The sequence below is a fragment of the Symphalangus syndactylus genome, chromosome 6, assembly GCF_028878055.3.
Source record: "Symphalangus syndactylus isolate Jambi chromosome 6, NHGRI_mSymSyn1-v2.1_pri, whole genome shotgun sequence".
NCBI classification, from domain to species: domain Eukaryota; kingdom Metazoa; phylum Chordata; class Mammalia; order Primates; family Hylobatidae; genus Symphalangus; species Symphalangus syndactylus.
In genome coordinates this window covers 132,863,754-132,875,553 of record NC_072428.2, presented here as the reverse complement: position 1 = coordinate 132,875,553, position 11,800 = coordinate 132,863,754, and the positions used below count along the sequence as shown (strand labels likewise).

At 45.5% G+C, this 11,800-nt stretch overlaps 1 gene segment (V, D, J or C); it reads left to right on the top strand.

The window, feature by feature from the left end:
- The first annotated feature begins 730 nt into the window (after window positions 1-730).
- LOC129485477 (T cell receptor beta variable 30-like) lies at window positions 731-1,551 on the top strand. The segment is given in 2 exon segments: window positions 731-776; window positions 1,145-1,551. Coding segments are annotated over 2 exon segments (453 nt in total).
- The last annotated feature ends 10,249 nt before the right edge of the window (window positions 1,552-11,800 follow it).

The following is an 11,800-nucleotide window of genomic DNA, read 5'->3' as shown; positions in this document are numbered from 1 at the left end:
GCAAGAAGCAGAGCTGCGAAATGAACCCAAATCCATATGATTCCAAGGCTCTGTGATGTTTCCTATTATTCATGTTGCATTTAGAGGATAAATTAGATCTAGTTGAGCCATTAGAGACATATGGGACAGATTCCAACTTTGATCAGTTCAGGAGTTAATTCTGCCTGTCCAGGTCTCAAAACCTGTCTGCCAGGGATGAAGATTATTCAGGCGATCCCTTTGGCTGTCATAGAAGCTTCCTGCCTTCAGAACTGAGTATTTCTGCTTTGATTACCCCAAAATACCTGAATCTCTTGAGCCCTATCCTTTCATCTCCCAGGTAACATGTCTAGCTCTAGTTTCCAATTTCAGATAAACTTAAATCCTTTTTCATCCTTCTATCAGTATCACAGTTTCTCTGAAGCTTTCCCAGGCTTCTGATGTCTCCTGGGGGAGCTAGAGAGTCACCTCTAGTTTACAGGTAAATAATGAGTCATTAAATATATTTACATACCAGGATGTCAGCAGGAATGCAAAGAAGATAACAAGTTCAGAGTATAGCTGGTTCCCAGGGAGGCTGGGGGTGATTCACCACACTCTTAAAAGAAGACTAGCCTCATTTCCTCCCCAGCTCACGGGGTAAGATTCCTCTGCTCTGGCAGCAGATCTCCCAGAGGGAGCAGCCTGACCACATCACTGACCCAGAAGAGGCGTCTGTCCCTCAGACTAGCTGAAGGAAAGGCTGGCTTGGATGATGCTCTGCTCTCCCCTTGCCCTTCTCCTGGGCACTTTCTTCGGTGGGTGCCCTCCTCTCCAGCAAACCTCTTTTCTCATCCTCACCCTCACCCCAATCCTGTGAATGCAGAGTCTGAGCTGTTGGTTTGACACTCTTGAGTCTATTCCTTTGACTGTCTGTAACAGATATGGGAATTTAGCCTTAGGGGTGATGTGATGATTCTTAGTTCTCTCTATCTCCTGGGAAGGAGTTTATTCTGTTGGTCTTCCCTGGCCCAGGGATGCTTTGCATCCTTGGCTCCCCCAGTCTACTCCTCATGATGGATTCCAGGTGCCTGTGCCATGCAGGAGCTTGAGCTGCCCCTCTGTCTGGGGAAGGCAAGCCAGGCTAGGGTGCTTCTCTGTAAATGGCACTTTATCTTTCCCACAGGGGTCAGATCTCAGACTATTCATCAATGGCCAGCGACCCTGGTGCAGCCTGTGGGCAGCCCGCTCTCTCTGGAGTGCACTGTGGAGGGAACATCAAACCCCAACCTATACTGGTACCGACAGGCTGCAGGCAGGGGCCTCCAGCTGCTCTTCTACTCCATTGGTGTTGACCAGATCAGCTCTGAGGTGCCCCAGAATCTCTCAGCCTCCAGGCCCCAGGACCGGCAGTTCATCCTGAGTTCTAAGAAGCTCCTCCTCAGTGACTCTGGCTTCTATCTCTGTGCCTGGAGTATCACACTGAGCTGGGTGGGGCAGACATCTGTGCAAAAACCCCACCCTCTCCTGAGCCCTAACCATACTCCCCAGGAGCCCTCACCCAGGGACCGGGTGGAGGATATTTGTAACTAGGTTTCTGACTGCTGGCCAATGTGAAAGCAATGGAATAAGGCTAGAATTCTACAAAAGACTCTACTAAGTTCTCAGGGAGAACAAAAAATTGTGTGTGTGCAGAACCTGTGATTTGCCTGCACACAGTCAAGTTCTCAATGTATGGATGTCCCGGCCTAGGCCACCATACTCCAGCCCTCAAGGTGTGCTATACCGTGACTGATTTTCTAGTCTTCCAAATTCTTCTGTGTGTGCCCTGGGGAGGGGGTTTGTGCATATATGGCTGAGAGAAATAGGATATACCTGTGGCAGGAGGTGAGCTGGTGAACAAATGGGAGGATGCCAACCCAGGTTACTTAATTGGTTAATTTCATCACCTGGAGAGTCTCCTGTCATTGATCTTTCTGCTGAGACTAGAAATTCTGGGGAGGCTCAGACCTGAGGCGTTGTGTCAGGCAAAGAGGCAAGATGTTCAGGAGACTGTTCTCATTCGAGGCAGAAGTGTGGTTTTGTTAGTATAGGTAACATGCACTTAGGCCGGACGTGGTAGCTCATGCCTGTAATCCCAGCACTTTGGGAGGCCGAGGCAGGAGGATCACCTGAGGTCAGGAGTTCAAGACCAGCCTGGCCAATGTGGTGAAACCTGTCTCTATTAAAAGTACAAAAACTAACCGGGCGTGGTGGCAAGCATCTGTATTACTAGCTACTTGGGAGGCTGAGGCAGGAGAATCACTTGAACCTGGGAGGTGGAGGTTGCAGTGAGCCAAGACCATGCTGCTGCACTCTAGCCTGGGTGACAGAGCGAGACTCTGTCTCAAAAATAAAAATAAAAATAAACATGCACTTAGAAATTTTGATGATGTTTTAGGTTTTAACAAATGTCCTGTTGTACTATCTTGTAGCCCTTCCTTTGTAGCAAAGACGGACAGATGGTGATCCAAGAGATACGGAAGAAGAGGACTGTGTGTGTAATGGTTGAGCTCTAAAAAAGAGAAATCACTTGGATGGAAATGAAGGAGAGGAAAGGGCTGATGTGGATGGCTGGGAAGAGATTCGATGGTTACCTTGGCAACTGAGCTTCCTTCCTCATCCCCATCCCTCCCTAGTCCTTGTTCTTAAAAAGATTTTCTAATTTCCCTTCCCCTCCACAAGGGGGCACAAGATGTCTTAAAATACTCCATTCCGGGCATCATTTAACCTAGATCAATCCAGACACGTGCATATTTCTAGTATCATTTAATCTGAAGTGGAAAATCTGAGATGTAGACACAGAGTGATCAAGAATGTATGGAATAATGCCCAAGGGTCCCTACTGAACTTTAAGGATCACCTATGTATTAAGCAGCTATTATGTGCCGGACACAGTGAGCCATTTTGAAGATTAAAAAGAAAAATAAAATATACTCGAGATGGTGTTGGGCATAGTCACAGCATGATTTACTCAAAGCACTTGTTTTTTTAGTCTAAATTTGCTAGTTGTTATGAACTTGACCTAGTTATTTAATCTTACTAGCTTTCAAGTTTTTCCCCACCTATAAAACTTGCCTCATTGAATTGTCAAGTGTATTAAATGAGATGGTGTTGATAAAGCCCTATTACAGGCTCTAATTTTCAACAGGTATTATTTTCCGCTCCTTGAGCTTACAAGATTATTTTCATTACAACTTACCCAAGAGGAAGACTTAATTAAAAAATTTCAAATCATAAACTACAAGTATGTAATAAATATTAATATTTAAAATGCTAAACATGCTTGCATAGCAAAACCATGAAATTTGAACCCTATGCTGTGCCTATTCAGATGCTGATTCTGTATTTATACAGCTTCAGAATCCTCATTAACAGAGAAGTGTCTCAGGCAATCACCACTAGTCAAGTAGAATTCGTAGAGACTTGAGGCAGATTTTTCCTTCCTGTAATATACTGCAAAAATTCTGGAAAACCTCACAAAAGACATAGAATTGTAGCTAGGTTTAGCTCTTTAGGAGGCTAATAGTTATATAAGCAAAATGACATTGCAAGCAGGAGAGTCAGTTTGTGTAGAAATGTGCAGGTCTATGTGAATATTGTAAGTTTTAGAGAATCTGAAGAAAAAAAAGTCCTGATCATTGCACAGAGCATCCTAGAGACAGGTGAGCATTGAAGGAGAGGCTTGAAAGCCACCTAAATTCACCAGAACAACTTAACATCCTCCATGTTATCTGCTGTTATTCATGCATGACTGTTCATTCCCATAACTGTTTCCATACCATCTAGGACTCAGAAATCCACAGTCATTATAATTCCAGGGGACAAAGGAAAGCAGTTTAGCATGACCGATCCTGTTCAGACATGCCATCTTTTGCCAAGAATTCATCAAACTCACTTGCCCCTTTAATCAGATGAGACTGTCTCTTTTCTAGGAGAGCTTCCAGGATTTGCATCTGATTTTGCAGATGTGCCAGGATGACTATTTCTGTATATCTCCTTCCCTGGCCAGTTGCACATGGAAGATTCAAGGCCACATGCTGGTGGCCAGAGACACTCTCCCCAAGATGCTTCACATAGATCTCAGCCACCCACGGGACTTATAAGGAGATACCCTTGCGCCTCTAAATAGATCTCAGTCACCTATGGGACTTATAAGGAGATACTCTTGGGCCTCTAAATAGATCTCAGCCACCCACAGGACTTATAGAGAGTCACCCTGGGGCCTCTGGGCAGCTTGAGTAAGATGAGGAATGCCCGGGGTTGGGAAGCTGGTAACATTAAAATTAGGCGACTTATTTTTCCCAGGATTCTGTGGTTTGGGATAAGAATGCTACAATCCCTTGAGTTCCTGCAGAGCAGGCTTGACCTAAGTTTATATACCTTGTAATTTCCCACTCCCTACTTTGGGGGTTTTTGCCTCTCTAGTTTTTCATTCTGTCTTGCATTATGTTCTTCTAAGATGTGTTAGAAAATATTAATCACACAGACCTTACAGGCTTTAGCAACTAGAGGATAAAACTACGAGGAGCCAGTCAATGCAGTGCACAAACACTGGCTCAGACATCCAGGGACTGTCCGTTTTGCAGTCTGTTGGTTATCTAGGGTTCCCTCTCCTGTGACTCATCAGCACCTCTCATTACATGAGTGGAAGGAAGTGGGAGGATACATGTGGAGGGAGGTAGAAGGGAGTCTGGGGGGCAGGTGGGAAGAGAGAGTTGCCTGAGTGATGTGGGACCGGAAGGGATCCCAACTGGGTCAGAGCAGTTATTGCAGCTGTTTTTCATTCTCCACTATCTTCATGGTACCCACTGTGGCCTTTGATCTTGTGCATAACCTCCAGCAGGTGTAAAGATGTGTTGGGGGAGGGGAGGCCTGCACATGGATCTGGGATACCTAGATTCCCCTCTAGAGACCCCGTCCCCTCCCCTCTGAGGTACTATTTCTACTGCCAGGATGCTAACCAGGGGCCCAGGTAGAAAGAGCAGCACAGGAAGGGGTTGGGTGCCGGATGTGGTGAGTGTGGTTCTCATGATGCTCTGAAGGTGGGTGGGTGGAGGGAGCGACTTTCACAGGCACTCCAGATGCAGGACCCAGTAAATGTCAAACCACATCCTGTTGTGACTCTAAGAGATGGAGCTAGGGCAGGTGGCTGTTGTGGCTTGGTGCTGATGTTACTCAGAGATAAGCAGCCTGGCAGCCGGCACTGGGCTCAGAACCCCGATTCCTACCCCAGTTGTCAGCTATTACCTAAAAGACCCCAACTTACGTCTCATTACTTCCTACCTTTTGATTCAGGGCCATTCTCCTTTTTAACACAATTTTCTTGTCATTCATGGCCCTAGACCTCTTTGCTGGACGAGGGCCAGGGAACAGGTGTCAGGGCTCCAGGTAACTCTTGATAACTGTGGGACTCCAGTGCCAGTGCCAATGCTGTCCCCTTCCACCATCAGACTGTCTGAGACTATGTTACAGATATGTATTATTTGAGGCCAGGAAGAGCTTAGCTTCTCTGAGTTACAATCCTCTTGGTACTTCAGAGACTGCAGGCTTTGAATCAGAGAATCTGAAGAGCAGAGTTTGAAGATTCTTAGAGATCACTTTACCCAATGTCCTCATATCACAGAGGAGGACATATAAGCCCAGAGAATAAAAATGAGTTGTTCAGAGCCATGCAGCTGGGGCCAGAGGAGGACCAGAAGCTAATTCTCTGTGTTTTAGCAGCTCCTGGACTTCAGACAAGGCTTGGGGAATGTAGGCTCTATGTTGAGCTGTGATCTTGCTATGAATTTTATGAATCACTTGTATAATAATAAATCAGGCAAGATGATCGTATCTGAGATGGCATGAGGATAGAAGGATAAATATAATGAATCACAAAATTAGAACCCTGCAGAAGCTTGATAGGTTGGAGAGATAAGCTGAATAAACATGATAAACATTCTCTCTCTCCCTCCTCCCCCACCAAACAGAGAAAACCAACTATATGAACACAGAAAGGGGAATATGTGAAAGAAGGATATGTGAAAAAACACCCAGGGGGTGAGTCAAAGTGAGCCCTGTGAGTCAACGGGATGATGAGAGTACAAAAAGTAGATAAATTGTCCTAATGGAAGCAACTAACGTATAAGATGTTGAGAAAGAGGAGGCAAAATTCCCCCTTTACTCTTTGTAGGTCAGAACCCACCTGGTGCTGGGTCAGGTCCTGTACAACACATTTTTAAAAAGATAGAAGGATAAAAACAAACTTTAATGTTTTCAGAAAGGAGTGGTTGGGCTATGGAAAGTAGGACGTGCTCAAAACTGTGCCCTATAATAACAAAATTGAGAAAACTGAAAATGTTTTGCCTGAAAAAAGTCTTCAGGTTGGTAGTAGTTATAATAACACCTAATACTTACTGATACTGTTCTATTGATTTACATGTTGTGTGGGTTAAATTAGATAAAACCATCTTATGAAGTTGGGCTTGTAATTGAGCTCATTTTACAGAAAGGAAAACTGAGTCTCAGAGGTGATCACTTGCCCAGGGTCACATAGTTGATAAATGGCAGAAGTAAGGCTTAAACCCAGGTCTCTGCATTAAAACATCTTCTTTGCTATGATAATGTTTTCATCCATCCACTACATGCTTTTTTTCCATTCCGAAAACTCAAGTTTTAAAGTTTCTAATGATTCTGTCTTGCATAGATTTATGGGTTCTTGCCAGGATATGAGCACTCTGTTGAATGTAGACACCTGAGAGGGCTTTTGGGGGAATATGGGGTCCCAGAGATAAGTGAATAGCAACTGTAGGTTGGCAAAAAGGAGCTGAGAATTAGCTTTACTTGTTGTGTGGATTAAATGCTCATATTCACAGAGGGCAGTTGAGATCGTTGCAGAGCAAGCTGATAAAATTCCATTGGAAATAGTCACAGGTGTAGGCTCATTTTCAGATCCTTTTTGCTGACCTACAGAAGCCATTCACTCATTTTTGGGGCCCCATATTCCCCAAGAAGCCCTCTCAGGAGTCTACCGGCAACAGAGATAAAGACTATGGATAGAGATGGGAGAGAAAGGCATGAAGATGAGTCTGTAGGAGAGGGGGATGGTGAATAGAAAATGTCATGTCTGTTGGAGGGAGATGATTCACAAGTTCTGCCACAATAAAAAAATAAAAGGACAGGCAGAGATGTAGGGATGTTAAGGAACCCAGGAACTTCAAATTCACAAACACAGAGAGCAAGAAAAGAAAGGCTTCCGGATAGGAGGAAAGAATATTCAACCCTAGAATAAGGCGGGAATATGTTGTGTTTCGAGTCTAGGTGGGTTGGGTGAAGTCTTAGGTTATGGGGTCCCAAGCCTCAGAAATCAGTTTTTTGGGAGCCATGGGAGTTTGCCACAAGCAATAGAAATGAATTGTGATTAAAACTGTTGGCCATGCTTCATGCCATTCTGTACTATGAGTCTTCTTATATAGCACAGGGGAGTTTCTAGGACACGGTGAAAGTGAACCTGGTAATGAGCCTAAGATGTCAGTAGAGAAGCAGAAAATGGATTCACTCATGGGTCCATGGCAAAGCTGAGTTCACCTGTGGGTTTTAGCCATTCCCATGATCTCCACCAGCATCTCCCAACACCCCTAAATGAAAATACGGCTAGACATCTTTGCTCAGTGTTATCTGAGGAAGAAGCAAAAACACATTTTTGTTTTCACTATGCAGCTTCAATAGAGGTCTCCAAGCACCAATATTCCATTCCTGCATTCATTTATAACCAGAGAAACCTCACAAAGATTGTCCTGTATAGGACATTTGGGTCTGTGTGTCACACAGACTGTTAGGGGCTGATGTCAGTCTATCTCCACCCCTCCTTTCTGGGCCACTACAGAAGAAAAATGAGGAAACGGCTCAGGGAAGGAAATGGAGACTTTAATGTCTATTAGGATCCATTGCCCTTATCTCAAACTCTTACTATGAAATCACTCCCTTGAGAGAGAAAAAGCCTTTTTCTCTTGGATGGTCCCAGCATCTCCCGACCATCCCTGCTCCCCAACCTTATGTAGCCCAGCAATGAGCCTAGTAGTAGGAAAATCTCTATGGATACTGATGCTGATGGGAAGATTCTTTCTCTCAGGAAGTGATGGTGACTGGAGCTCTGGGATGCTCACGGGAATCCCGTTTCCCCTACAAAGAAGTTATTTTATTATGCAACCAGTTGGATGACCCCCTTTTTCTTCCAATTTCCCAAATAAATCTGTAATGATCACAGGTGAAGTTCTTCTCTTTAAGAGCTACCCTGTGGTAAGTTCAGCGAGAACTTGGGGTATCCTGGACATTCTTCCAGAGATGCTTTGCTTGTAACTCTTTTCAATAAGTAAGCATGCTTTGCTCTGCACTGGGTGTCACCTGTGTAGGATGCTGTTGTCCCTGCCTTGCCCTGTATTCTGTCCACATGGTTTCTTCATAGGATGATGCTTAGGTCAGCCCTGAGGTTCAAACCAGTCAACAAGTCCAGGTTGATGTGGAGTCCCTTTAGTACCTCCCTTTGCAGGAATAATGCTGCACCCAGAAACTCCCTCAGAGCCTCTCCACTGGAGGGGCCTTGTGACCATTCCTGGTTTACTCCTCTTGTTCCAGCATCCCATGTGGCTAGTGGCCCCTTTCATTCTCAATGGTATCTCAATTTTTACAGTAAGTTATATGATTGCCCTACATCTAACTCATCCTTTCTCAGTGTTACCTGAGGAAGAATGGAGAGGATGCCCAGAATTGGCCCAGAAGAATCCATTTCGATTCTAGAGAAAAAGGCAGGTAGAGGCAGAAGAGATTCACTTCCTAGTGCATGCGTGCGGAATGTTGGGGGTGTTGTTTGAGAGAGACAAGGGAATGGCTGTAAAAACTTGGGAAGAGGAACCTGCCCTGGGTCAAGGAGGGTGTTGGGAGGACCAGATGGAGCTTGAAGCTCTCTCCATCTCTGTCAAGTCTCCTGGACTGAAAGGGTAAAATTCACATGGCCTTTTATCCTCCAGAGGAGAATTCATTCACCTTGGTCTGATTGCAAACTCTAGGGTACCAACAAGAAACTCCTCCCACATCCTCCCACCTGCTAATGCCTCCCATTTTCCACATTCCCAAGATGATGGCCACCGAACTAACAGACACCATCTTTCTTCTACAAGGTGTTTCCCTCGCCCCACCTCCACTCTGATCTTGTACTACAGCTGCTCAGCCCCTCACAGCTCTGCCCACACAAACCACTATCCTCCAATATCCCAGTCCTAGCCTGTGCCCTCTGGCCCCCACAACTCTGCTCTCTCTGAAGTGCTTCCTTGTTCCCTTGGCTGCTCATCCTCCTGTCCTACCTTTGTGAGGAGCCACAAGGATATGCCTGCTGCCTCCACACAGGTCTAAGGAGTGGGAAGCATGCTTTGTGAATGCTGGTCTAGGGCCTAAAGCCTGTCCCCTTTGTTTTAGGCTTTTTTAAGCCAATATAAAAACAAACCAGCACATGTATAACAACAATAGCCAACAAAATACTATACTGCATTTTGAGCAGTCTAGAGATAGTTATGACTGATGGAAATGACCGACATGTGATGAGTTTCCTGGGCCCCATCCCTGCCGTGGGCACATCCTTTCCTGGTCTTTGCAAGCTGCCACCAGAGAACCCTCTTCTCCAGTTCCAAGATCCCCAGTGTAGTGGGAAGAAGAGTGTTCCCCCAGAATTCATGCCCACTCAGTAACTCAGAATGTGACCTTATTTGGAAATAGGGACTTTGCAGGTATAATTTGTTAAGATCTCTCAATAAAATTTTGTCTGGATTTAGGGTGGGCCCTAAATCCTAAGACCATGCCTTGAAAAGAGAAAGGAGAGGGAGTTTAAATGCAGAGACACAGGGAAAATGCCATGTGAAGACAGAGGCAGAGATTGCTGTGATGCTGGCATAAGCCAAGGAGTGCCAGAAGCCATCAGAAGTGGGAAGAAGCAAGAAAGGATTCTCCCCTAGAACTGTCATAGAATATGACCTGCTGACATCTTGGTGTTGTATCTTTGGCCTCCAGAACTGTCAGAGAATAAGTTTTTATTGTTTTAAACCCACCAGTGGTACTTTGTTACGGCAGCCCTGGGAAACAAAGACACCAAGGCATTAAGGTGTCTTCAGTGTTACTGTGGGCCCTGCTTGGAGTTTGGGAGAAGCTACTCTAGGATCACCCAGATACCAGGAGCAATCCCACCATCCTGGCCACTACTTGGAAAAAGTTTCCAGAATTGCCATCTTCAGCAGAACAGGCCACGGTTTCACCACTCATAAGTAATTTGATCTGTAATCTTCAGTTTCCACATCTATAACATGGGGAAAATAATACCTGCTCCTGGGATCATTGTGCAGATGCAGACAGCACAGGTAGCAGCGTCCAGCCCAAGGCCTGAAGCAAGCAGGCTCTCAACAAAGGGCTCCCTCCTCTTTCCCACCCTTTCTCTGCTTTCAGACTTTGCTTCTCTCCCCTGACAGTCTTCTTCAACTAACTTCGACATGGCCTCTCTCAGCCCCCTCACTGTTCTAGGCCTCCTTTTCCTTAATCCCATTCCTCCTCTTCCTCCATGTAGTGTTTTACCACAATGCATTCAGCCTGTATGAAGAATTTACCTTGGCAGGATAACTGTCTTTGCCCAAGTAGGAGCAGTTAACTCCTTGTGTTTGGAGTGGTTTGGTTTCCATCCATCAAACGAAGAAGGCCATTGGAAGGGCTACTCTGAACATAGCACTTCAGCCCCCACTGGGCCCTGTGTCCCATTGCTCCTGACTTGGTGTGTCTCGCTCCTGGGAAATTACTTGTCCCCAGGCTTTACATATCAGTCGTTTCAACTCTGCCTTCTCTAGTATTTCAACCTAGACATGCAGAGTAGCACTCAATTTTAAGCCCCAATCCTGAAACAAGATAAGCTGGAGGTGTTAAGACGATGCACGAATAAAACTAAAGGTATAACAGGTGACACTTTAATCTGGAATTGGGAAATGACCAGACATTATAACCCATAGGTCTGCCCCCATCCTCTGTCCTGCAATGGGTAAGGGCTATGTGCCTTCCTCTCCATCCTCATCTTGCTGGTTTTCCAGAGCCCAGCCATTGCCCTTCAGACTAACCCTCCAGTGGGGACCCAGAATGCCTGGGTATGGAAATGGTGTTTGAGGACTTCCATCAGGATGAACAGGAGAAAGCAGCATTGGGTGGAGAGGAAGAGGGCTAGTTGCTTCAGGGACTAGGGAATGCTGCTTTCCCTAAATCAGAAGATAGGTCAGTGATGAGCAGAATTCCACAGATACTCCTGAAATGCAACCAGGCCGAACACACCATTTTTTATTGGTTTAGTCTATTTCATACTTGGGGGTTGGGAGCTCAGTCTTCAGGGAAACAGAAAAAAGAGGGAAGTATTCATGTAAGTAGGAGATGAGAAGCAGAGAGAGAATCACTTTTAGGAACACAGATTGGGAGCAGGTACAGGAGGATCCTGGGTGAGGATGAAGAATGACCCGGGATGGTTTTGGAGCTAGCCTCAGGAATCCTTTCTCTTGACCTGCGGAAGAGAGAACATTTTCAGGGTCTCAGGGGCTATGGTGCAGCAGGAGTAGGGCAGGGGAGGCGAGCTCTGAGGCCTGATTTGAGTAGGGCTCGCTGGCTGTCTCCATCCTCCAATGATGCATTCTGTGATATTCCCTGCATTTTCTCCCCAGTCTGGCTTCATTATGGTTTCATTGAGATGATAGGATATATTAGGCTGTACTCTGGCTCTGAGATTCCTTTATGCCCATGTGTGATGTTC